This window comes from Aspergillus candidus (genome assembly GCF_002847045.1).
Source record: "Aspergillus candidus strain CBS 102.13 unplaced genomic scaffold BDW47scaffold_46, whole genome shotgun sequence".
Classification (NCBI taxonomy): domain Eukaryota; kingdom Fungi; phylum Ascomycota; class Eurotiomycetes; order Eurotiales; family Aspergillaceae; genus Aspergillus; species Aspergillus candidus.
The window spans coordinates 1-24,341 of NW_020194051.1; the positions used below are offsets into that span (position 1 = coordinate 1).

Consider the following 24,341-nt stretch of genomic DNA (forward strand, 5'->3'; position numbering starts at 1 on the left):
GTTAGTCAGTTACCCGAGTCTTGTATTATTTTGTTCTGAATGATAATCAAATCAGTTGAAATGGTCTCTGGTCTATGTCACGATCGGCCAAGAAGGACTCCGTTTATGCAGACTATCATAGGTGGAGGGGAGGGAACTTGCGGACGGCCGTTGGGAAAGGGAAAAAGGGCAGGTAATTTACAGCCAATATACCACTAAGGTAAGAATCAAATCAAAGGTTTACCTACTTTGGCCAATGGACCTCGGAAATAGTCCCTTCTCCAGGCCTGGGAAGACGGTCAAATATACTGCAGTGGGAATGGTTTCCTGACGCCAACTCGAAATTCAGAGGATCGGCCGGCTGTTCCACCTGTTGACCGCCATCTGCCTCTGTCTCTTGTCTAGTGGTCTCTTGTCTAGTGGTGGGTGGGCTCCAGTTTTGACTCGGCATATACGCTGTCGGTACACGTACCAACCTGTGTACATTTACCTGCGAGCCTCGTCTGGCTTACAATCATACAGTGATTGTTGGCTGATTATTCTATCTGTCTTATTATAGGATTCTCTCGGAGATACGATAGCAAAGGAAGGAGAAGGAGGAATAGATATAGATAAACCCCTGAATGACCAGGATCCAACCCCATAAACAAACAACAGACTCTGGTTCGTGTCGGCCACTCAGGGGTAAAAACTACGCTATGAACCACGGTTCTGCAGTCGGCTATTTCCACATGTTTACCATACATCCATACATACAGCCATACCACCATTCAGAATAGATTACACGATGGATAATACGACCCAATTTGACTAATGGTATCAACTGATCAATCTTATAGTGGCTACAGTCAGTGAATAGTAACGATTTATCCTTTCCATATTAGGCCGGATCGCGTCTGGATCAGCAGTGGATCAATCTTGCCTACTCTACCGAAGTAGTCCACGTGATGCGATGGTCTCAAAAAGTCGCTTTATCGCTTGTCAATTCTGATATATGTGGTATATGATACAGAAGAATCATAGAAAAAAGACCCGAGGCCCAGTCCAAGTAGACCATCCAACGGAACCCAAAAACACAAGATCACAAATCTTCATGTCCTCTGCTTAGTTGTCAGGGCAAGACAGGTCGAACTTGGCCTTGCGGTCGACGGTGAACGCACCCCAGTGGGATTCGTCCTGCATCTCACCGTTGTCACCCTTGGTCTTGGGCTTCCAGGCCTCGTCAAAGGCCTCGAAGAAGAAAACATCAGCGCCCCAGGCAAGCATGCCGCAGACAGCCTTCTTCCAGTAGATCTCGGCGTTCTTGGTGCCAGCCTTGGCATCATCGTAATCAGAGCCGCCGTCTACAAACCCGTCAGCGCATGCGTCGTCAAATGAAATGGAAACCAGGGTTACTCACTAGTAGGCCAGCCAGTCTCGCCGTTGCCGAAGCGGATGTTCTTGCCGTTGGGGCCAGCAGCCTCCTCAATGTGAGCCTTGGCCTGCGACATATCGTCGAAGTAGGTGTTGGTGGCATTGTCAATGGCCTGGCCCTGCCAGTAAGCGAAGCCGTTGGCAAGACTAACGTAATAATTAGTTGAACCGTGTGCAGACACACGAGATTGCAGGTTATTCTCACATGTACTTGATGCCGCTCTGGAGGATGGCGTCGGCAGTGCCATCGGCAAACTTGTTCCAGCTGTCGACCATACCGACAGTCACCTTGGGGAACTCATCCTGCACCTGCTGGATGCGCTTCAGGAGAGCATCCGCCTTCATGGTATCACGGTAGAGGGCCTCCGAGCCGACGGTGATGGCCTGGACGACATCCTCGTTGCCCTTAACGCTAGACTTAAGGGCTTCGAAATCCTCCTCGAAGGACTCCTTAGTATCGGGCCTAAGTAAAATCAAATGTCAGCAATGGCACAAATGCGCGTGATCCCAGGTAATGAGTTCCTACCAAACACCCAGCACGACCTTGAAACCCTTGGCCTTGGCAGCCGGGATGATGTTCTCCGCGGTATCGCAGTTGCTGGCGGAGTAGGTGCGCACAAGCGTGGAGTAAGGCTTCAGCGCATCAAAGTCCTTCTTGTAGTCCTCGGTAGACTTGCAGTCGGTGCTCTCGGGGCCGTTCTGGTTGCCCAGAGCGAAACCAAGGGTACCGCGCTTAGCAACCGCGGGGGCGGCCGCCATCAGGAAAGGAAGCAATCCGGTGAGACGCATTATGGAGGGATCTCTTGGAGAGAAAGAATCAAAACTGCAGAAGCAGAGATGGGGGAATAGCGAGAGCGAAAAGACAAGGTTCCTCGTCAATCGGATTTGAGCGAGGGTATTGAAAGAAAGGGATGTTTCAAAAGGACAGAATAAGAGAGGTAAGGGAGTCGGCGTGACTGGCAAAGAGCGACTTGAGGTTAAATAAAGAAAATCGGGAACCGTACGTCAGGGCCAGGTAAAAAGAGTGTGGAGAAATGGAAGGAAAGAAGTTGGAACACAACACGACAGCAGCGGCGATAGAACCCAAAGTTCGCCTCCTGAGCACGACGAGCCAAAAGAGACAAGGCCCAATTTGCATGGATCCGATCGGGGCGCACGAGACATGAGGGCCAATGATGAGAACAGGCACGTCGGAGGGGCACAACCGTCCGTTTCATCCAATCCACAAAGGTATTCAATAATTCCAGACCCTCGATGGCTCCACCCGGCGACCCCTGGTTGACGGGCTAACTGGATGATGCCAAAATGCGTTGGCGATCCCTATAAGTTTTGTTCTAATTCTGTTATTTCTGGGGGAGTCTCGGAGTGAGACCATCCACTATGGTACCTGACTACTAAATTTATTGCTCCCATTCAGAGTATGGGCAACACTGGTGTTGTCACTACAGGGCCCAAGTTGGCCAGCCAAAGGTCCAGACTCCCAACCCCCTTCCTTCTGCAACGCTAGAACGGTTTAGTGACTTCTCTATTTATTCTCGAAATTTGTGTCTCAACTCCTGATGTGCCGTACTTCCTGTTGCCTGAATGTTTAGACATCCACAGTTATTTATAAACTATAATATCCGTACAGCTATTGATCTCCCTAGTGGCCCCTGCGGATTTATGCACCCTTATCACTGATATCACAAACCTTCGGAAAGCCAAAACGTGGGAAATGAACTTTCTATTCTTGGCTGTTTGATTATAAGGTTCATGGCCTTAGGTAAGGTACTGGTTCTGCGTACAAGGACCATGATGTCACTCGGCCGATGGACGCGAGTACATTCCTCAAGAACCTTGGACATCTAATCTCTGGATTCATCCAGAGGCGAACGATCAAAGAAACAGCGCAACAAGCACAAACAACATCATCCTTCTCGCCGATGGATCCTTCATATCGAGCATTTTCCGAGTAGAATCGAATTGAGCCCTCTCCAGCATTCCATCCGGACGAACCCGAGATCATGACACACGTGTCGGCTCTTCTCTTCCCATGCCCTTGTTACTTCCAAAGTTCTTCGATGCGTCAACGCATTCTCGAAATATATGCTTAGTGATCAAGAATTGCTTTCGCCTGTTCCGGGGTAATGGTTCGTCTGGTCCTATCATTGAACCGGCTACTGATTGCCACCCACCGTTCTCTCTCCCATCCGGCCGCGATCTGATGCAGCAGAACCGCCTCTTGCCACGAGATCTCGCGATCGATATAGAGGGCTCTTTTAGTCTCTAAAAACGAGCGGCTACCGACATAATCCATCTGCAACAAGCCGTCAATCATTTGACTTCTCACAAAATGGAACAAGAACCCAAGGCCTTTCGACGGTTGTACCCACATCGCCCCCGGTGATCAACGGATCCGAGAAGGACACATTACGCGGAGCCTCCTCATCTCCCGACATTCCCGTGCTCGGAGGATTCTCGTAGAATTTCCTTCTGTGGGATCTCCCGTTCAGAGATCGGTTTTGGTTGTTCTCGTAGCGGCCCAGATCGTCCCAGCGTCTTTTGAGTTCGGCGACTGGTTTGTGTCCCATGGCGATGGATATAGATTGCCATGGTGTATGACACGCCTTGAGTTCCTTCAAAAGTGCCTCTTCTGCTGGAGTCCATCGGGAAGGTTTAGTTTCGACCGCCGTTGGTGGTTCTCCGAAAATAATCCTGGGCTTCCTCCAGGATGACAGTAATGGAACTCGATAGCTTTTCCCGTCAATCATGAAAACCGGCATGTTGTTTGGAAAGAAGCCGCAACATCACAGGAGGTGCCATTGACTGATATCTCAATTCGTATTATTGGTGGGGCTGACGATTTGTAAATCTTTCCGGGCGAGATAAAATAGGAAGTAGCTATGGATCCTGAACCTATTGCCTAATCTATACACCCCTTCCCAAAGTATCAAGTGCTACCTAGGGCAGGCGTACTGAGGACGGTACTTCCTCAACAACCAAGTAGGTAAGTATGGACCTATACTACTTAGATGGGTATGGTAAATACGACATCTGATACCAAACGGCTGTAGGGCCTTGGTTTCTTTTTTTCCTTTTTTGTTTTCCTTTTTGCTTTTTTCCTGTACCCTTCTTATAATAACATTGGATGACTTGGTTTCACTGAGAAATGGGCGGTGTTGATATGTCACCAACGTCTACACTTGCTGCCAACACGTATGTATACACCTGGTTCCAATGATCAACCAGATGGCGTGGACAACAGTAAACGAATATTATGTCCAATCAAGCTAAAGATCGCACCAACTAAAAGGTACTGATAAGACAAATAAAAGACGAAGCAATTGGAAAGTGAAAAACCATTGATACATTACCGAAGCTTGCTCAAGGTTTTAAGGGATGTATACTCATAATCAGCTATTGTGGTAAGGAATAATCTCAAAAATTGCTTGAAATTAAAACAAAAAGAGCTATCAATCCAACATAATTATTCTTCCAACTAAAAAGGACTGAAAATTCCATGAAGTTACCTAGACAGCTTGATGGTTTGTCCAATGTTCCTGAGGGACAGACACCTTGTTTAGCTGGTCCGTGCGTCTCGAAATTCCTCCGTAGATGGAAGAGAGACCACCTTGCGCGTCGGGTCGACGATCAACCATCAGGCCTCAACCTCCACCACTAATCGTCCCCTCAACTAAAAGGGATCCGGTACCGTTTTTGATCGAGAGTAAGATTGTCGGAACGACAAATACACCACCGCCATGCGATTCTCCGCAACAACGATCCTGATCACCGCGCTCGGGTGGATCACGGCCGCGACCGCACACACTATCCAGCTCAAAGCTCACTCCAGAGAATGCTTCCACGAGTCGCTGCACAAGGATGATCGGATGACGGTGACCTTCCAGGTCGGTGATCGGGAGTTTGGAGGGAGTGGGAACCTCGACGTGGACTTCTGGGTAAGGGCTCCTTGTGTTGTTTTGGTGCTGGTTCCGGGTGAGGGGGGCGAGGTGTCGTTATTTTGGATACTCACGCAGGGAAAGAGCTTCGGTGCATAGAAGAGAAGGGGCTACATTTTGTCGGTTCAAACGGAATACTGACGTCCTGTTTTTGTCTATAGGTCGAGGACCCCCGCGGCAATCGCCAGTACTTCAAGCAAGCTATCTCCTCCGAAGACTACTCGTTCAACGCCCACTCCGACGGCCAATTCACCTACTGCTTCAGCAACGAGGGCTGGGCCTCCAACTCAAAGGAGGTTTCCTTCAACGTCCACGGCATCGTCTACGTCCCCGAATCGGAACTCGCACAGGATCCGCTGGAGACAGAAGGTGAGGACTATCTTTATACGGATGGGGGTTCTGCTCCGAGGATCTGGATCAAGCTAACAGTGTCATCCCTAGTCCGCCGGCTTTCCGAAGCCTTGGCCCAGGTCAAGGACGAGCAGTCTTATATCGTGATGAGGGAACGAGTCCACCGGAACACTGCGGAGAGCACCAACGCCCGGGTGAAGTGGTGGAGTATGTTCCAGCTGGCTGTGGTCATTGGCGAAGGAGTCTTCCAGGTGTGGTGGCTGAAGCGATTTTTCGAGGTAAATCCTTCCAGTGAACTCTGTAGTCGATTCGGACTGCTCGCTAACGCTATTATGATGCAGGTCAAGCGCGTTGTCTGATGTATGTTCACTCGCCGGTCTTATAAAGCGGGCTTTCTCCTGTTTGGCTTGCAATGGGATTTCGTTCTAGCATTGAGGAATCATTGGGGCTCTAGGGTGTAAATGGAGAGGCTTTAATTATATGTCATGTACACAGTCACGAATGGATTAATCGAGCCATCTCATATTATGAACCTGGAGTGCAGATTGGTATATCATAGAACTATAATCCGAAAAGCCCATACAACAATATACAACTGGAAGGGAGAATCCTCTAGGTGGTACACGGAACCCACAACAAAATGAATAGCCCAGGTAGGTAGTATACAATTTAAAACCCAGAGCACGAACCGCCGGACCCCGCACAGCCACCAGCAAGTATCATCACGACACTCTTCGCATCTGTCGAGCTTCAGCAACTTCGAAATAGTACATTAAATTATTCAAAGATTAATCAAGCCGAAATATCGACCCCCCGGGAGCACCCGCAACGCTATTTAAACCTAGGTCGGCGTTGTAGCGAGAGGTTCTCAGACTACCATGGACCGAAATACATCTTTCGCGTCGGATATCGACGATCCGCTCTTCCGGATCTGCTGGCGACGTCAGTCGTGTGGATGGTGTCTGGAGGGGGATGTACCTTGCAGTTGGTGCGCGGTTGTAAGTCTCTTTTCTCTTTTATCCGTCCATCTAATTATTTGATTTTTACTCGAACCATCCCGCTCCATCCCCAGCCCCAAATACACACTTGCACATGTACTACACTACTCAATTAACATGAGCTAACAACACCAAAAACAGACATCAACCTGCGTCCCCAACCCCTCCCACTTCCCCATCCTCGCCCCCGTCCTCAACACAGGTATCTGCCCGCTCGGTCAAAAAGAGCGGTGGGAGCTGCGCGCGCCGCCCTTTGGATGCCACGTGAGCACGGTGACGTTCCTGAGCGTTGTTGTGTCTGTCCTGGGGACGGTTTCTGCCATTGGGGCGGGGGTTCTTGCCGTGCGGCTGTGGAAGAAGAGGTCGAGTGGTTGTTGGGAATGGGGGAAGCTGGGGGGCTCGTTTTATGGGGCTTCGGATGGGATTGGGGATAGGAGTGTGGGTGAGGAAGGTGATTTGGAGGGGAGGAGTCGGTATTGGGGGGAGGGTCGTGATGATGGTGAGAGGAGGCCGTTGCTTGCCGGGGGGTAGTACGTATGTATGTATGTAGTTTGCTGGGTGCGGGTGGGTAGGACCTAGCTGTGGATTATATCTGTGTTTCCTATGTGGATGGTAATGGTATGTCTTAACACCATTGGGATGTGTGATATTGACATGGACACCATATGAGGCTGGAGAGTGAATATAGCAAACTGCTAGCCATGTACAACCTGTCCAACCCTATACTCAACAACAATAGGCTTTCCCTTTTCGACGTTGAATCGTCCCTGGCCGACGAACACGCGGTTCTCCAGCTCTTTGTAGCGTTCGTCTCCGGTCTGTATCAAGACAGTTAGTTATGATCTGTCGACGGGTGACTGGTAGAATAAGTAGGCTTACTTCGAACGTAAAGTGCGTGACTGAAAGGAAACTAGAGTATTAGCAACCACAGCCTCACACTAGGAGAACCAAAGGAAAACTGACAGGAGTTCCCAAAAGGCGTAGATCCATCCCCAGCGGTACCGCCAAAAACCGCGAGCTCCGCGGGGCCGAGTGTGATGACACCGGTATAGTTCAAGTAGAGCAGCTGTGCAATGGACGGTCAGCGACTGCGACCATACTAAGACACCTAGAAAAGAGAGACATGCCGCATCATCCTTTGTCCTAGAAGATAAGACACCACGTCAGTATAACAGATGACAATGGGATGTATTGTGATGGCACACTTACTTGAGAACGCCATGGGCGTTCAAGCGCAGGTGTTTACCGTCCGGATCCCCGTGGATGTAGTCATTGCCCACCCCGACAAATTCGGAATCGATGGGAAGATTATAACTCGGATCGCTCTTGACGGTGCCGCCGGTCATGGGCTTGCATTTTGATATATGGTGAGATCATGCGCGTTTACATCATGGAGTAGATAGATGTGAGGTGCGCTTACCACGACCTGGAGGCTGCCAGTACGAGACGCACTCCCTTTGTTTCCAATCAATCAGCTCCATGGGCTTTACATAATTGATGCACATCAAATGAGACTCACCAACAGGCAGTGGCGCATCAATATTGACCTATAGATCGAATGTCAGTATGTGGAATGTGATTTCGTAATTCCGCGTGTCTGATCATGGCTGCGAGGGTACTTCTACCGACCTTGACCGTAAAGGCGGGTTGCAGCGAAGGGAACTCTGACATGATGCTTTTCAGATTGACTTGATATATAGAGGAGAAAGTATGATGCTACTATGCGACAACAGTAACTGAATATTGATGGTTTGCAGATGGAGAGTTCCAGTTATCAGAAGATGAAGTCATGGTTTCTAACCCCGCACTCGATGATGAGGGGGTGGCTCGCCTTATTCGGCCAAGATAAGAAAAGAAGTACATTCAGATGGGCATCAATTCACTTTTATGTAGATCAGCCCGTGAATCCCTCCTTCTCTACTTTCTATCTTTATCTTGGACTTTGGAGGAATATCTAAATATTGTTGCGAACAGAGTCAGTGTTGTCATTGAAGCTGAGATGTGCACAATAGTGCCCATAGGTGTTTCTTATAAACCATGCTGAGCGATTATAGGCTCTGGTGTACGTCCATCAAGTAGTGTACGTGCCATCCATGTATTGGAAGTGCACATATATAAACTTCCGAGCAGATCGGACCCAGGCCTCACGAGGTTGGGGTAAGATTGTTGCCGAGCAACTAAGGGCTATATCCTTGGGATCTTCTGCTTGGTTATGGACATGAAGAGAGAGACATTCTTCAACCGAATCAAGGCGGTCAAATGGCATGTCAAACAACAAATATACCTAGGTATTGTGAACTATCAATACCACATGGATGAAGTTTTCGAGGATTTTGGTCTGGTAGAGGTTCAATATATGATTACATACATGTACATTTGTATGATTATTCACCAAGGAACTCTCAATCTAACATGTCCGCTAGTTGAATAGGTGTGCAGGCCAGCTTCACCATCAAACACTTATTAATGCATTTGAATTCCCGCTGCACTAGCCAGAGGTAGGGTGCATGGTAAATGGCCGCGTTATTTGAGTCGCAACAATGATCAGGGGCTCGAAATTTTTACAAATGTTTATGATCTGATAATTGAACTATTAGTTGGATTAATGAGGCAGCATTATTTGTGCTAGTCCTCCAGGGAAGGAAGCCAATCAAGCATGGGGGGGTGCGCGCACGGCTGAGCCCAAGGCTGTGACGCTGCCAGTTCCGTCTCCCAGTTTCTCCAATTCACGAATATTCTTTCCCAGCGACGACAACAATCAAGACCTTCAAATCGCCATGTCAAAGCTATTTATCAGGTGAGTGCAAATCGTTCGCTTTTTTGCTTCCGCGCCCATTGCTAACGGCAGCAGTGGCCTCGCCTCGCACACAGATGACGCAACTCTACGGCGTAGGTTTGAAATATATGGGGAGGTGCAGAGCGCTGTCAGTTGTCATCGCTACCGGCTAGATTGATGCATCAAGAGAATCTGATATGTGCTGCTTCAAGTAGGTTGTGGTGAAAGATCGCGACACGGGACGTAGTCGGGGATGCGGATTCGTCCTTTTTACGCACGAGAGAGACGCCGCGGTGGCACGGCTGACCATGAACAACGAGGAGTATGAGATCTGGTCTTCATTTGATTCATAGAATTTCTATTGTTGCTGACAAAATCTCTCTCTCCATCAGGTTTGATGGCCGGGTGATCCGAGTCGACCACGCTTCGAGCCGCCAGGAAAGGCCCGGAGGCGAAGTATTTCACGGCCGTGGAGGTTATAGCCAAGCTGAGATTGGGGGTTACGGAGGAAACTACGGAGGAAACTACGGAGGAAACTACGGAGGAAGCTACGGAGGAAGCTACGGAGGAAGCTACGGAGGAAGCTACGGAGGAAGCTATGGAGGAAGCTACGGAGGAAGCTACGGAGGGGGTTACATGAGAGCTGTGCGGCTGGCTAACAGCAGCATCTCGTCCACGACTCTATCGAGTGATGAACCGGTACCCCCTTGGGCCGAGCTTTCAGCCGTGCAAGAAAATGCTGGACTTCTGGATCACCGGTACCTTCCTATGCTAGGTATCCAGTCCGTAATAATATAGGATCTCAAAGATTTGTATGGACTGATGATGATGATATAGGAGTAGGCCGGGGTGGTAGCTCTAGGGTCTCTATCGAGGAGGGCGCGTGGGGCCCAGCTGCTTCTGAGATCGGCCGGCTTCAAGAAGTGATCACGTTTGACTGGGAATTGCCATCACTGCTCCGGGAAACTCCTTCCAGTGCAAATGCTGATGCCAGGAGAGAGTCCGTTCTCGATGCAATCACTCTAGTGGCAAAGGGTAATTCGGTCGAGTTGATGACCTGCCGGCAGTACCTTGAGGGCTCTCACCCAGACAGGGGGGTCGAGCTAGTGGAGACCTTCATCAATGCTCTGAGCTCTCCGGGTTATGTGTCTGGCAAGTACTTCCCTATCAAGTTGGTTTTTGTGTTCTGATGCTGACGCGTTATGGCTAGTTGACCAAGATACGGTAATCAAGGCAACGCCCGACCGACTGACTATCAAGACTTCCAGGGAGGACCCTCAGATCAAGGACATCGCGGTGTGGCTGTGTCTGACATTCCGTACGCCGAGAAACGGGGTCACAGTCATGGTTTCCACGGGCTCATTCAACGGTTCGAGGTTCACAATGGATGCAACTCATATGCTGTCGTCCTCTGCATGTTGGTCTCGGCTATTTAAAAACGCAGTCGTCGTCGTAATGCCTACTAAGGTCTTCCCCTCGAGTTGGCTATTGAAATTGAGCTTCGGGGCCTTGCTCCAGCTTGCGGCAGTGGAATATCCTGTAGAAATAGAATCAGGATTGGTTCTCATGGGTTATTCGACCGCCTTAGTTCCGGTTGATATCAACGATTGCGGCCAGGTGATATGGCACCTTGAGGTTGCTCCTGGAGAGCAGCAGCTCCGAAAATCCGAACTGCAGGCGACTCAATGGCCCTGGCTACAGAGAATAAGGCTGGAAGAACTTCATACCGCAGAGGCTCTGCTAGGCTGGTGCACATCGGCACAGGTCCAATTAGGGACGGACAGCCTCGAGGCCAATGTGAGCTGGTCGGATGCCAAGGTCAAGCCCACGACGTGGCGCTGGAAGGGGGCTAATCTGCAGCTGCTGGCTCAGTCGGCGGCACCCATCCAGATCGGGGCCCAGGTTGGGTTTGCGTGGGAGCGCGCTGTCAACACCGTCCGGTTCACGCCGGGAGAAAACTACACACGATGTCTGGCCAGTAGTATGCTGGAACAGGCCATTCTCTACGACGTCAGCGCCCGGCGAGCGTGGCTCGTGCCCCTTCTCTCCATCTACCATCACATGTTATTGGTCTATCACTCCATGATGTCGCCGCCAGGTGACCGGCGACCGGTTCCCGTCGCGATACCTTCCAATGGATCCGCGAGCTCGTTAGAAAGCCTGCGGGCCAACGGGGCCGTTGTGGTGGAGGGAGTCGGGGAAGACACGCTGACCGTGCGCGAGCTCATCATGGGATTTTCGATCAACTTTTCTATGACGTCCCTGCAGCCGCCCAGGGGGTCCCGGATCTACGGCTATGAATTCATGGACCTGGTGGTAGGATCTCCACGAAGTGACCTGAAGACCATCATGGTGGAGCGACCCGGTCTGGGATGGGCGCCCCTGTTGAACGAGCTACCCTGTCTTTTTTGCGCGAGGCTGGGAGATGCAATCGTGGGGACGAGGGCCAGAAAATGGATTCTCCATGCAACTACCTACCCGTCGGCCGGAACCTACTGGCATCGCCAGTTGAGACTATCCAGACGCTATGCCGGAAGCAAGGCAGCACCCTCACGAATGAACCCAGGCGAATCACACGGGACTATGTGCTTGCGCTGAGCGGGCAGCCGTTTATCCGGTGTGTCCACAGTGCTGGGACTTCGTCATGCTGGGATCACCCGGAAGGGTTCGTACAGAAGATTCAGCGCGGTGCAGATGCGAACAGTGGCGAACAAGCTTGTGGGGAGACTGGCCCTCCTACCCGGGGAGCAGTCGTCTTAGGGAGTGTGGGAGGACAGGGCTTCAGCCGGGCTTATGAACTTTGGCGATGACCTTTTTTTTTTAGCTATATGGACAATAAAACTTCTCGGTCATGTATTTAATGCAGTCAAATCTGTCATGTAGGAAGACTGCCATCTTGTCAAGGTATAGACCAGATTTTTTGATAAGCTCGTCTCCAGCGGCCGGGAAGAGGTTTCAACCCGTGCTGGACTGTACTGGTGATGGAACGCTGAGGCTAAACACTTCCGTAGAAGATGCATCATAAGACCTGAGATCGGTACTACCCTGAACGAAGTTGAGAGATCAAAGCGTGCTCAACTGACTAGATCATCCATTGCCTCCTGGTAGTTCATAGCATTCCATCATCCACAAGGTCCTCGGACGATGTGCAGAGAAGGCATCTTGGCTGGCGGAGAAAGTGAATGATTGGATGGTCGTTGAGGATGGGTTTGGGAATATCGTGGGGTGGGAACCACGCCAACGAGCACGTGGAGCGCCTGGACAATCGGACAGGCCGAAATACAGTTGTCTCCCTTGCATGATGTTGTGTAGGGGGGATGGTTTGAAGCCTATTTGGTGACACTGCAGTAGCCACCAACCTACCTCCTACACCATTGAGACCAGAATAATCCGCCCCACATTTCGAGTCGCAGTCGCAATAAATACATTGCCTTTGACCGTGAAGAGAAAGACATTATTATTTCACAGTACCATGGTGTGGAGTCATCTGCCATCAACCGTCGGGAGGCCTTAACCTGATTGGAGAATTGTCAGCGCGTTCCACACGGTTGGGAGGTCACTACTACTGGTGGTGACGTTGTTGTCTTGTGCTCTTGGCCGAAGCTACTGCTCCATTTTTAAAACTGACGGTGAGTAACTTCGACATTGCACTGTTCGTCAAGAAAGAAAAAATGGAAAGAGATCAACAAAATAACTAACGGTGTCCCTATTCTCGTTATCAGCGGTCGCTTCTTCTTCCACTCTAAATCGCATGTACCGATGTCTGCTTTATGATTGAAATTATCGATCAAGGATAATTGCTCGTTCCCCGCTGTCGAGCTCTCCTTGACAAGAAACCCCAATGATTCCGAATCCGTTGCTCGCGGGCATCCTGTTCCTTGGCGGTGTATTTGCCAGTCCTCTGTCAGACCAACGCCCCTTGGGACATGAGGCTTTATCCTCGAGCGCAGGTGCAGATACCGCAAACTCTGCAGGGTCCCAGCGCGGACTGTCGGGACGTTTTCTGCACATAACAGGTATGTACAACACTACGCTCTTTAATCGTCAGATGGAATTAAAAAAGACTCATTCACTAATAAATTCAGATCTCCATCCGGATAGACTATACAAAGATGGAGCATCCACCTCGGAGCAAGTTTCCTGCCACCGAGGCGAAGGGCGCGCGGGGTATTTCGGCGCAGAAGGCACGGAATGCGACGCGCCCTTGGCCCTCATCAACGAAACGTTTCGCTGGATAGAAAACAACCTGAAGGGCAAGATCGACTTCGTGATATGGACGGGTGATTCAGCTCGCCACGACAACGATTTAAAAAACCCTCGAACACCGGACGAAGTGATCTCCCTAAACAAATTCGTCGCAGACAAGTTTGTCGACACTTTCAAACACCCCGATGCTCCGCACACGCTTTCGATCCCCGTCATCCCCACGCTCGGAAACAACGACATCATGCCACACAACATTCTTGCGGACGGGCCCAATAAATGGACAAAGCATTATCTGGACGTCTGGACCAGATTTATTCCCGAACACCAGCGCCATAGCTTCGTGGAGGGTGGCTGGTTCACCTCGGAGGTCATCCCCAATCAATTGGCGGTCATCAGCCTGAACACGATGTACTTCTTCGACTCCAACTCTGCGGTCGACGGGTGCGACGACAAGTCGGAACCAGGCTACGAACACATGGAGTGGCTGCGGGTGCAACTCAAGATACTTCGCTCCCGGGGCATGAAAGCGATCCTCATCGGGCATGTGCCCCCCGCGAGGACAAGTTCCAAACAGAATTGGGACGAGACTTGCTGGCAGAAGTACACCCTGTGGGTCCATCAGTATCGTGATGTGATCGTTGGCAGCGCATACGGCCACATGAATATCGACCACTTCATGCTCCAAGACAGTCGCAAGATTGACATCGTTGATGATTTCGGGGCTTCCGCGTCCGACGTCCCTTCAGAGGGGCTTTCAGATAGGATCGATGTTCAGTCCCGTTCGGACTATCTTTCTAGTCTCCGAAAGGACTGGTCCGACATGCCTTCACCGCCGGACGATTCATCGATCATGGAAGAACGGATGGGCGAATCGCCTCCTGGGAGGGAGGTTCTATCGCAGGTATCCAAGAAAAAGAAGAAGAGGAAGAAGTTTTTCAAGAAAATTGGAGGCCCCTGGGCCGAAAGATATAGCGTGTCATTGGTGTCTCCCAGTCTGGTACCGAACTATTTTCCGACGTTGAGAGTTGTCGAATATAACACCACCGGACTGGAAGGGGTGGCCACATGGGCCGAAAATTCCAGCGATTTGTCTCATGAATTACGCTCTCATGAGACCGGTGGCTCTTTCGATGATGGTTATACCGACGATGACTCTGCCGACGAAGAGACACCGGAGAAGAATGGAAAGAAAAAGAAGGAGCCAAATTTCAAAGTCCCTGAACCCCCATCGCCATCTGCACCCCCAGGGCCAGCCTACTCCAATCAGCCATTAACATGGCTAAGCTATACTCAATACTTCGCGAACCTGACTCGAATCTACGATGAAATGGCCGAACTCGAAAGCTCAGCCAACACCACCAATCAGGTCTTGGAAGAATTCGACGAGGAAATCCGCAAGAACCTCTTCTCCTTCGAAGCCGAATATGACACAAAAGACCGTATTTATAAGATGGACGATCTCACAGTGCGCAGCTTCTTCAAGCTGGCTACCCGGGCTGCGGACAATTTCGCAGCCGGTAGCGAGGGGTCTGATGACGATGATGATGACGATTCCCCCGCAATGAAGAAGAAGAATCGAGTGTGGAGGGCCTTTTTGAAACGCGCGTTTGTGAAATATATGTCCTATGACGAACTTGATGATATCGAATGATTTATGAGGGTGTATTAGGGGGTTCTCAGCAGGCAGGTCGTTATCTGTCTGAAGTCTGTGAGGAGTGATCATATACGCAGCTCCACTCGGTGGAATTGAGACTTTCGAGAGGAACCTGATAGTCTTATATGTATTTTTGATTTTATCCAGATTCCAAATGGTTAGAAATCTATCTGGGTTCAATTGTAACTAAATCCTCAATCTTTAGATGAGACTCCCTCACAGGGATATAGTCACAGTGAATATAATGTTACTCGCAAAGCTTGTCAACGTGTCATAATATCTTTTGCAGCCGAGTAAACTCCTCCGTTTATAGCGACGAGTACGACAGAACAGCAGCAACATAAACTCGCATCACATAAACCACCAACAACGTAGCCCAATTAAGTCATAGGAAAAATTGCTCCCTCCATATCCTCTCAGCAGAATCTTTGAACTTTTGCTCGTGAATGGACAAGATCCCTTTGCGGAGGCGGAATTGGTGGACGCCCAACTACCTTGTCAAAGGGTAGATTCAGCTGCGTCGTAGTTAAATTCGGACCATTCCTGTAGGATTCTCCGGTGACGGAAGTTGTATTTTTCATTCGAGATAGTTTCAAGGACGCAGTGCGTCCAAATTCGGAAGCTAGGAGACAATGCGATCCCCCTAGAGGATAACTCCCATCGTTGTATGATAGTCTCTAGATATACCCGGTTGATATTCGTAGTGATGGCGATTTGCACTAACAAGACACAAATCTCAACCCACCCTCGAGCATCAATAGCCTACCTAGCTTTCGAGACGACTGTGATAACCCTGCTTCTGCCACAAAACTCAGCTCTATAGCCTTCAAAGCATGTGCCCAAAAACAGTCGGACTCCTTTTTCCAGTTTCTGGTTGCATTTTTGTTGAGCTGAGAGCTTCCATGCTATCTTATAAGACCATGGGATGTATATCAAGGGATAATAGCAAGTTGAATGATCTTGCTGCAATTTCGTGTGCCTTTCCCACATAAGGTTTCTGTTCCTTCATGGTAGGATAATCGTTTGCATTTGCTTGTTCGTGAATGGCCATCACTTGATCTGGGGGATTTTCTCTGGGATAACTGTGAAGAGGATATACTGATTGCGGGATTTATCTTGATGAAGCGTTATTTGATGACGTTCAAGTGTTTTTCGTAAATCTTTGGCTGCTGGTATATTGTTCGTATTGCACTCTCTCGATTAGTTACGCTGGGACACCCTTAGGTTCGGGTATAGCAGTTGAGAGCTTAGAAGATATATTGCGTTTGAGATTGCTCCGTAGAGACTGTGCCGCGGGGTCTGTGGCCGGCAATACCGGTTGTTAAGACATGGTAGACAGATATGCGGTCAACAGAGATGTTGGACAGGCACGATATATGTAATATCTCAACCACTGCACCAAAATATCGAATAGCATCTTGATCGGTTTTGATATGACTGATATCCCAGCATAATATCTAGATAAAAAAAGAAGGCTGTGGTTTGTGGGAGACCAATAAGAACGACCAAACATTGATGATATTGGCGAATCTTGAAGCTATAGAAAGAAGTTGCGAGTAGTTACAAGGTTGCAAGAAACATGAAGAGTCAAATTGACAATCTGTAGGAAAAACTCAGCAACATGTCAGTGTTGCTGGATGTATGTTTCACAGTTCAACTATAACAGTGGTCCAAATAAGTAACCATGTAGGGCTTTATAAACTGAGTGATCATGTAGATTTTATAGTGTGATATGTGGTGCCCGCGTAGAGTGTACTCAGATATATTGTAGTGATTCTTCAGAAGATTTTGTGGAACATTCGCTCTTATACCATGTTGGTCATTTTTATAAGACTTGACTACCATCCCAGTGATCGTGTTTCATTTCCCATACTGCATCAGATCCTTTGGTAAGATGATTAAACCCAGGAATAGAGATAGTGTTAATCGTACATGATGTCTACCTCACTGTTTGAGACTAAAACTAATCATTGTTGAGACTTATATCATTAGAGAGACACGTGATAATATGAACCCGGCAAGGTGGGAGAGCGGTTAATCCGTAAGACTAGAAATCTTATCCCTTCGGGGTCGTCGGTTCGAATCCGGCCCTTGTCGTTTCTTTTTTTCTCCCTTTTTTTGTTTACAATTTTTTTCTTATAGTTGGCATGTTATGTCATCATATATATCTCCCCAACTTCTCCAATTCCACGATTGATCCGACATTCAATAGACGTAGACCTATAGAAACTAAACTCATGGTGATCTCACCAACTGCTAGGCTAACATTGAAGCAACGTGATTCGCTTAGACGCCGTGCAAAACCCCTCGACAGGATCGAATTTTCCGATGCCACGCTGGCAGCCAGCTGTCAGTGTTGCGTCTTTCCGAGCTAATTCTGCCGCCATCCTCACGTCGCATACGAAGAAGCGCGCGGGGCAGCCATTCCAGGTTAGCCGGGTAGACCGTCTCTGACGCGGACTGGAGATTTGGATCAGGCACCAAATCGCAGGCCACTTCTATCCGTATCTGCCATGGCTTGTGGCTGTGGCGATGTTCGGGGTCTAGAGTGGACTCACCGGTTCTTTACTCAACAGAAGCTATTCCTACCGTCCCATTCGACTGGTTTGGAAATTGCAAGACACGGTTCATTGACGGGACGGCACGGGTCTAACAGCCTGACTGACTGACTGGATTGGGTTTGACTTGGCTAAATTATTAGGGTTGATGCGCTGTCCATTGCGCCTCATGGCTGAGCACTGAGTAGCAGTCACTAATTACTAGGGTCTGGAGATCCGAGACTGTCCAACTTGCCACTTTATTTTTTATTTTTATTCTATCTTATTTAATTATTTTGATTCTACTACCGTGTGCCCCGCAACAAAATTGCTATTCTATCACCTATGACGAAGACCCTGACGATGGGGTCACTCTGCTACTATTCGTGCCCGACTGTTGCTACCTTTTCCCGGGTATCAAAAGGAAGATCCGCCAGTCTTGTGCGGATGGCAGTGTACAAACTGCCAAGTGGAGTAGCGAGGTAATGTGTATTGACTATCCAGTGCAGTAGCTGCCGCTCCCTAGGCGGGGTGGAATATATATTATTATTATTGTGGTGGGCTTCCGTCCACTTTTGCTGTCCGAGGCCGATTTTCCACTTCCCCCCCATGCAGATAACCTCCCTGCCCTTGCATTGCCCGTCTCTATTCCTTACTGCCCAGGTGTTTTCTCTCTAATCCTCCTAATTGTCATTGATTTGTTCGTCAATTGCATTTTGCATTGTTTTCCCGTCCAATTCTTTTTTTCCCATAGGGCTTCGGTGTCCTCATGTTCATGCCTCACTGTCAACTCGATTTCTTTGCCTGAGATGGCGATCCCCGGAACGAACTAACACAACTTACTTAACCAACTGTCAGAGTGATTGGGTATTCATGAATCGATCACCTCGCATTGCCAGCAACATCTTCGATCCCAGCTACTACCCAGCACATATGAATATGCCTTACCACTCCTCGTTGCGCACACAATGCTTTTGAGACTGCTTTCTTGACCTTCTGCTGTTGACTACCCCTTTTCGTACCTTGCATGGTTATCAAACCAAGATCTGTTATCATTATACACCCCCTGGACCCCTTCATCTGCATGAACCCTATACTATCCCCAATTGCTTGCCGTACTCGCTTCCCAAGGCAATTACCCAGACGAATGGTCGAATTGTTCAGCCGTTTGATGTTCTGACCCTTGCTGATCTCTGATATCGTTCCCCCCGCTTCACAAACGCACCTTGTACACCAGGACCTTTATGTCCAAATTTATACCCCGATTCCCATGTAGTATATCATAACGGCTTGTTTGACTTGGCGGCTTTTGTGGTTTTATCTTTACGTGCATCCATCCTCCCTGACCCGGTTTGACAGCAACGGTTCAAGAGCAGGAAATCAAGCACGGTAAAACGAGTGACGAGATTCTCCCTGCCATTCAACACCAGCGACCCCCAGCTTCAAGGTCAATTTTTTGAATAACCAGACTCGCATAAGCGCTTGGCACGGGTATGCAGAAGAACAACATTTGAACGGTTAATTGTTTCCCATCAATTGTTTGCGCGCGCCTCGGAGGTAAGTTCATGGATTCGCCTTGCCGCTTGCTTCTTTCGTCTTGTTTTGGGTTCCGTTTGAAGGTAACCGCTGCTGTTATGCTTCGCCCTGGCCTTCTTTCTTTATTTTACACCTTATTTCTTTTGTAGTTCGTTTCATTTGTCAATGTCTTTCTTTTCCTCTTGCAGAGGAAGGAGTTTGATGGCACCGAGCTCAATTAAGTTCTCGCGCCCTACCTTGGCTGTTCACATCCTGACTAGCTGCGCTACATTATGTCTCTGTTTGGGATCGTTTCAGCTGACTATAGCTTTTCCAATGCGCCGACGATAGATCCGGCATCCATAGCATTGTGGATGGCTTCATCTGAGGTGGACCAGAAGGCTTTGGCCAACGTCGCGGCCGCCACGACCTTCGAAAGTCCTTTGTTGTCAGCAATGTTATACAAGATTCTCGGCTTATCAATTATGTTGTCGAAAAAGCTCCTTCGTGCGCGGCGGCTGCGGCGACTGGATCCGACTCGCGAGACCAAGTCTCTTCAGTTATACCATCATGTTATCTGGCTCTCCCGCGAAGGGCTTGTAATACTGGAACAGTTTGTGTTCCCGATGGTCCATGTCTCCGTCGAATTACAGATCCTTGCATATAAACTCAGAGCTTCCTTTTACCATATCTTCGTCTTGTTCCACAACCAACCGGCCATCCATTCGCCGGGGATCCTCAGCCTTGCGGGAAATCCCGCCAGCAGATCGGAATCGCCCTCCAAAGACTCGATGTCGCGGTTCTCCTTTCAAGGGAGAGGAGAGGAATTGACAGTTCCCGAGCGGCATTCTTCCTCCAGGAACTCTTCCCGAGCAAAAGTGGCCAAGGCACCTCCGGGCCTCGCACCCGTCCGACCCTCCCACACGGCGGCCTTCCTCCTCCCAGCCCTCGACTATACCCCCACTGCAACAGCCTGCTTTGATCAAGCAGTGCTTCTAGCGGATCAATTCCTTCCAGGCTCCCACCCGCTCCGCTTATCCATCAAACTCGAATATGCAGCCTACCTCTACGACTGCCTCCACGACTCGCACGCTTGCCGCCGCCTCGCCAAGCAAGCAATCTCCGACGTATACAACGCACAAGAAGGCATGGACGACGAGAGCTTCACGGACGCAGCCGAGATCGTGCGAGTCCTCGGCAAGATGGTCAAGCGCGGACGGAAGACGAGCACCCTCGAAGGCGGCAGTACGACAACGCCGTCGATGACACCCGGTGGCGAGAATTCGAGAAGTGACGGTAGTCGCAGCCAAGCCGAAACCCCACCGCCCAGAAGGGCCTCGCAGCCCAAGGCGAAAGTCGCAGCCTCGAGACTCCCGATCCCTGTCAAAATGGGCCAGAAGGCGTGGCCGCCTGCTGTGCCTGATCCAACCATTATGAATCCTATTTAGGTGTTTTACCTCCGTGCAGAAGACCGTTACGAGTGATGTGAAATGTCTTGACCACGACTATTATTATATATGACGACTGGAATTGCGATTCGTTCACAAATTTCCTTTCCTGTTTCTTACCTCCTGTTTGTATACTTTTTTTCATTGTGGGGTAGAGCATGGGTTTCCATAATACCAGCATGATGTAGTATTGTTCGCAATTGTTGGCCTGGAGTGTATCTTGTCTTTGTACTATCCCGATATGGCAACTAATAAGCCTTTGATTATATAAACCAGTCATCGGTTTGTCCAAGAAAGAAACGAGAAACGGAACTGATCTGATGTCGACCAAGATTTCCCTGACACGAGCCACCAAGAGTCTAAGAATTCTATGGCTACTCAGCATTGACCCAGTGTACCCGGTTTTCGCCCTGCAACGACGGGTGGTAAATTGGGTTCTTGAAGCGGTTTAGTTCAATTTAAGGATCAAGTTTCCCAGCAGGGCAAGTCGAAAAAACAATCGATTATCATGGTGGGTAAGGTACTGGTACCCAGCCGTTTAGAGCAAAGATCCGATGTTAGATCCGATGTTGAATAGAGGGCATTGAACGCAATACAATGATCATCGTGAGTGTGAGGTTGCATCCGCCCGTAACTGCAAACGGCGTCGAGTGTACTCCATAGGGCAATGGTCGGCCGTGACTCCATCGGTGGTCAGGATCCACGATGATTTCCACCGATACCAAAGAGCCAATGATAGGGGAGGCGGTCAAGGCCTTTATTCGAGGCCAACAAGGCATCTGGCGCGAACCACAACTTTAAGACACAATTAATTAATCGATTCATTTGATTAATTTTAATTTTCTTCTTTTCTTATTTCTTTTTCGTTTGGGATTTTCGGACCTTGAGATTTGAAATTTCATTTGCAGCTCGGACTCGCCAAAATAAAACCATGCATGATGCGTTCTGACCGTCTGTGACTTCTTTTTATCTTCCCCTCTTTCCCTGTTACTCCAAGACTTTAGGTTGTTTCTCCCTTGTCCAATCAGTTGGGCGGCATTCCGCTTGCGACCATCATTAGCCGGAGCTATCCCGAGCTATTCAGCCACAACCTTACTCGTCCTTTACGTCATTCCTCGGTGATTCTTCCATATCTACTGGAAGAAAGAACTGATAGGCGTCGCGTCAATTGAAATCAAGGCCAGACGGCTGCAGTTTCTATTTCTGGTTCACCTTGTTGCCTTCCCTGTCCCCCACCGACCGACCGTTGCTGGGGACGTTGGATTCGTTTCCAAGTTTCCAAGAAAATACGTGCTTGCCTGCAAGAATTTCCCGAACCGGCCACCACAAACCCACCTTTCTCTGCGCATTCCATCGGCCGATCTCTTTGGTCCACGATCGAAACGATAATCGTTGTGCTGGGCGACTGAGCTTGCCACTGTGACATAGTTACTCACTGCGGGGCTACGACATCCCAACCGCGATCGGTTTATTACTTTGACGCACTGGCAAACTCCGTTGATGCAATGAAATTGCTGTCTGCTTTTGAGGCGTCTACACCGAGTGGGATACTTTGCCGGCCGTCGAAATAAGCCTGCTCGAGAGAGATTCTATGAGTGTGTACGATGCGGTCGGGCCTACAGAAACCTGTCGCAGTCCCGTTTCTTGCTCTTCTTGTCTTCTCGCTGTTCAGTTTGGTGCCGTCGTTCGCGAAAGAATGGGATTTGTATAGTTTCCGTTTTGGATATTTGGGCTATCGCCGTCCTGACGTTCGCCGTATGTTGCTTGCCCCAGGAGTGATTGCATGATAGTGGTTCTCGAGCTGACAATGCAGGTCCGACAGATGTTCCGCGCGTTAGCGATGCCTTGGTCGATGTGCAGCCGTTGCTACGGACGGATAGTGGGCAGAGCAAGTCTTATTTAGAGCGCACCGATCAGCCGCTTTTGGATCGCAAGTCGCGACCTCGACGGACGACGTTGGATTCGTTGGCTGAGAATCTGATTGAAACCGCTCCTGTTCTCGATGGTCCGATAACGCGTCCCGTTGAGCAACCGTCGAGTCTCGTGCGGGGCGTCCGCGCGTTTAGATCTCTTGTTTATAAACAAGCTGACGAACAACTTCCTATTCCTCAACCGTCCTTGCTCGACAGCTCCGGCAAGACGGACCCTACTCCCCATACACCGACTGTCGATTCACCTGTTACTCCAGCGACGCCTGCCGTGGTGGGATCTTTTGAAAAAGGCCACGCGCGCGGGCTTACGAATGGAATCAACCTCACCGAATCGAGATTCTCCTTCCACTTCACCGCAACATGGCAGCGGGCCTGCTATCTTGTCCACCACCTTCAAACCTTTTTCGCATCACCCGAACTCCTTAATAAAAAGCCTCCTACCTCTAACTCAGCATCTCTGGCAAAAGTTGACAATATCGTTTTGCCAGAAACAACACCCCATGTCAATCTCACAGCCGCACCTGCGCATACCCCAGAGCCCGCAGCAGCTGAGGCACAAGCTACAAAACTTGATCGGGACCCAGAAAGATTGCGCGGCAGTTGCATGGCGATTGTGATTAGCATTGTCGTGGGTGTTATGTGGTTTTGATAATGCTGACCACTTTGTGGCTCATCAAAACACTGAAAACCATACGGCCCCATACCTCCCCTTTACTTTCTTCATTCATGATTGATGCTTATTTATGCCCTGCACCACTGGTGCTTATCGCTGTGTACATTCTTCTATATCCCCCCCACTCCTTTTCTTGTCGCTATCTGTCAAAGCGACCGATGACCCGGGGCCATCTTGTCGTCCGTTTTCTTACACATGCAAATATTGGGCTCCACGTTAATGTTTTACGAACCTCGTTACTGGACATACATAATAGGAGAGGGCTCCGTGTGGAGTCTGGAGAATTGTCCTAGGTACAATGTGTCGGATCCTTGGGATCTGACTTGAATGGCCGGGTATAGTGTCATGGGCCAGCTTCCAGATATACATGCCACTGGCTACTTCAGAAATGAATCAATGCATTACATATTAGCAATGATGATTAGATACTGGTTTCGATTACCTTGGCTTTAGCTGTAGTCGACTGGCCACCGAGAAAATCCATCATCATAGGTACCCAGGTGCGTAGGATGGATCCAGATGTAAAATGACCAGCCAATCGAAGCATCCGCATGTGTTCATCACCTGACTGGTCACAAACAGACCTGATTGTTTTGGTACTAAGATGTTTGCAAGATGGGAACCTCTTGTGAATCTGTCTACAGACTATGGATGTTATAGATTCCATTGATTCCATCGATTTCATTAATCTCCCCTCATAATACCTGCGGTGGGAACTATTCTGGCCAGTTGCTGATAACGATAAGGTGCACGGACAACCCGCGTCCGCCCCTGGAGACAGACCCAGCCAACTTCCACTACCAGCATCATCACCATCATTCTTCTAGTACCAAAACCTTATCGTATCTTGTCGACTTGTTCATATATATATTTAGTTGGTCGATTGTCCTGTTGGGATTGTTGATTGAACTGTCTGGTTGTG

General features: G+C 49.3%; 12 protein-coding genes and 1 non-coding gene across 13 annotated transcripts; 8 read left to right on the top strand and 5 right to left on the bottom strand.

Annotated features, from left to right (window-relative positions):
- Window positions 1-932: 932 nt before the first annotated feature.
- On the bottom strand, window positions 933-2,587 carry bgt1 (1,3-beta-glucanosyltransferase Bgt1). Its single transcript, XM_024813687.1, has 4 exons — window positions 1,919-2,587; window positions 1,598-1,855; window positions 1,379-1,539; window positions 933-1,322 (listed from the first exon to the last, which is right to left on the bottom strand). Exons 1-4 carry the CDS (start codon window positions 2,179-2,181, stop codon window positions 1,084-1,086), a joined length of 921 nt encoding a protein of 306 aa, XP_024669435.1. The 5' UTR covers window positions 2,182-2,587; the 3' UTR covers window positions 933-1,083.
- Window positions 2,588-3,045: 458 nt separating this feature from the next.
- On the bottom strand, window positions 3,046-3,549 carry BDW47DRAFT_62074 (uncharacterized protein). The gene has a single exon (XM_024819455.1). It carries the CDS (start codon window positions 3,395-3,397, stop codon window positions 3,143-3,145), a length of 255 nt encoding a protein of 84 aa, XP_024669436.1. The 5' UTR covers window positions 3,398-3,549; the 3' UTR covers window positions 3,046-3,142.
- Window positions 3,550-4,314, bottom strand: BDW47DRAFT_62073 (SANT/Myb-like DNA-binding domain-containing protein). Its single transcript, XM_024819454.1, has one exon. It carries the CDS (start codon window positions 4,152-4,154, stop codon window positions 3,702-3,704), a length of 453 nt encoding a protein of 150 aa, XP_024669437.1. The 5' UTR covers window positions 4,155-4,314; the 3' UTR covers window positions 3,550-3,701.
- Window positions 4,315-5,033: 719 nt separating this feature from the next.
- BDW47DRAFT_62079 (emp24/gp25L/p24 family protein) lies at window positions 5,034-6,224 on the top strand. Its single transcript, XM_024819456.1, has 4 exons — window positions 5,034-5,330; window positions 5,492-5,699; window positions 5,772-5,959; window positions 6,023-6,224. The coding sequence occupies exons 1-4, from the start codon at window positions 5,133-5,135 to the stop codon at window positions 6,038-6,040; spliced, it is 612 nt and encodes a 203-aa protein (XP_024669438.1). The 5' UTR covers window positions 5,034-5,132; the 3' UTR covers window positions 6,041-6,224.
- A 335-nt stretch (window positions 6,225-6,559) lies between these two features.
- On the top strand, window positions 6,560-7,210 carry BDW47DRAFT_128091 (uncharacterized protein; the record flags this gene model as incomplete). The annotated part of the gene is made up of 2 exons (XM_024816802.1): window positions 6,560-6,679; window positions 6,821-7,210. The coding sequence occupies 2 exons, from the start codon at window positions 6,560-6,562 to the stop codon at window positions 7,208-7,210; spliced, it is 510 nt and encodes a 169-aa protein (XP_024669439.1).
- A 22-nt stretch (window positions 7,211-7,232) lies between these two features.
- On the bottom strand, window positions 7,233-8,449 carry BDW47DRAFT_110326 (DUF3237 domain-containing protein). Its single transcript, XM_024813688.1, has 8 exons — window positions 8,309-8,449; window positions 8,199-8,226; window positions 8,100-8,134; window positions 7,889-8,028; window positions 7,807-7,822; window positions 7,643-7,745; window positions 7,559-7,578; window positions 7,233-7,497 (listed from the first exon to the last, which is right to left on the bottom strand). The coding sequence occupies exons 1-8, from the start codon at window positions 8,348-8,350 to the stop codon at window positions 7,375-7,377; spliced, it is 507 nt and encodes a 168-aa protein (XP_024669440.1). The 5' UTR covers window positions 8,351-8,449; the 3' UTR covers window positions 7,233-7,374.
- Window positions 8,450-8,897: 448 nt separating this feature from the next.
- On the top strand, window positions 8,898-12,265 carry BDW47DRAFT_119495 (RNA recognition motif domain-containing protein; the record flags this gene model as incomplete). The annotated part of the gene is made up of 8 exons (XM_024815357.1): window positions 8,898-9,057; window positions 9,482-9,603; window positions 9,671-9,777; window positions 9,809-10,230; window positions 10,293-10,611; window positions 10,724-11,072; window positions 11,112-11,888; window positions 11,969-12,265. The coding sequence occupies 8 exons, from the start codon at window positions 8,898-8,900 to the stop codon at window positions 12,263-12,265; spliced, it is 2,553 nt and encodes an 850-aa protein (XP_024669441.1).
- A 599-nt stretch (window positions 12,266-12,864) lies between these two features.
- Window positions 12,865-15,479, top strand: BDW47DRAFT_110332 (endopolyphosphatase). Its single transcript, XM_024813689.1, has 3 exons — window positions 12,865-13,084; window positions 13,178-13,471; window positions 13,541-15,479. Exons 2-3 carry the CDS (start codon window positions 13,297-13,299, stop codon window positions 15,310-15,312), a joined length of 1,947 nt encoding a protein of 648 aa, XP_024669442.1. The 5' UTR covers window positions 12,865-13,084; window positions 13,178-13,296; the 3' UTR covers window positions 15,313-15,479.
- A 1,852-nt stretch (window positions 15,480-17,331) lies between these two features.
- Window positions 17,332-17,412, top strand: BDW47DRAFT_t117. The gene has a single exon. It is a non-coding gene; the product is annotated as a tRNA-Ser (tRNA).
- Window positions 17,413-19,185: 1,773 nt separating this feature from the next.
- On the top strand, window positions 19,186-21,003 carry erg27. The gene is made up of 2 exons (XM_024819457.1): window positions 19,186-19,409; window positions 19,719-21,003. The coding sequence occupies exon 2, from the start codon at window positions 19,742-19,744 to the stop codon at window positions 20,813-20,815; it is 1,074 nt and encodes a 357-aa protein (XP_024669443.1). The 5' UTR covers window positions 19,186-19,409; window positions 19,719-19,741; the 3' UTR covers window positions 20,816-21,003.
- On the top strand, window positions 19,472-19,729 carry BDW47DRAFT_110334 (uncharacterized protein). Its single transcript, XM_024813690.1, has one exon. The coding sequence runs from the start codon at window positions 19,554-19,556 to the stop codon at window positions 19,716-19,718; it is 165 nt and encodes a 54-aa protein (XP_024669444.1). The 5' UTR covers window positions 19,472-19,553; the 3' UTR covers window positions 19,719-19,729.
- Window positions 21,004-21,188: 185 nt separating the features above from the next.
- BDW47DRAFT_110335 (uncharacterized protein) lies at window positions 21,189-21,624 on the bottom strand. Its single transcript, XM_024813691.1, has one exon. The coding sequence runs from the start codon at window positions 21,592-21,594 to the stop codon at window positions 21,373-21,375; it is 222 nt and encodes a 73-aa protein (XP_024669445.1). The 5' UTR covers window positions 21,595-21,624; the 3' UTR covers window positions 21,189-21,372.
- A 224-nt stretch (window positions 21,625-21,848) lies between these two features.
- BDW47DRAFT_110337 (uncharacterized protein) lies at window positions 21,849-23,834 on the top strand. The gene is made up of 2 exons (XM_024813692.1): window positions 21,849-22,570; window positions 22,638-23,834. The coding sequence occupies exons 1-2, from the start codon at window positions 22,420-22,422 to the stop codon at window positions 23,393-23,395; spliced, it is 909 nt and encodes a 302-aa protein (XP_024669446.1). The 5' UTR covers window positions 21,849-22,419; the 3' UTR covers window positions 23,396-23,834.
- Window positions 23,835-24,341: the final 507 nt, after the last annotated feature.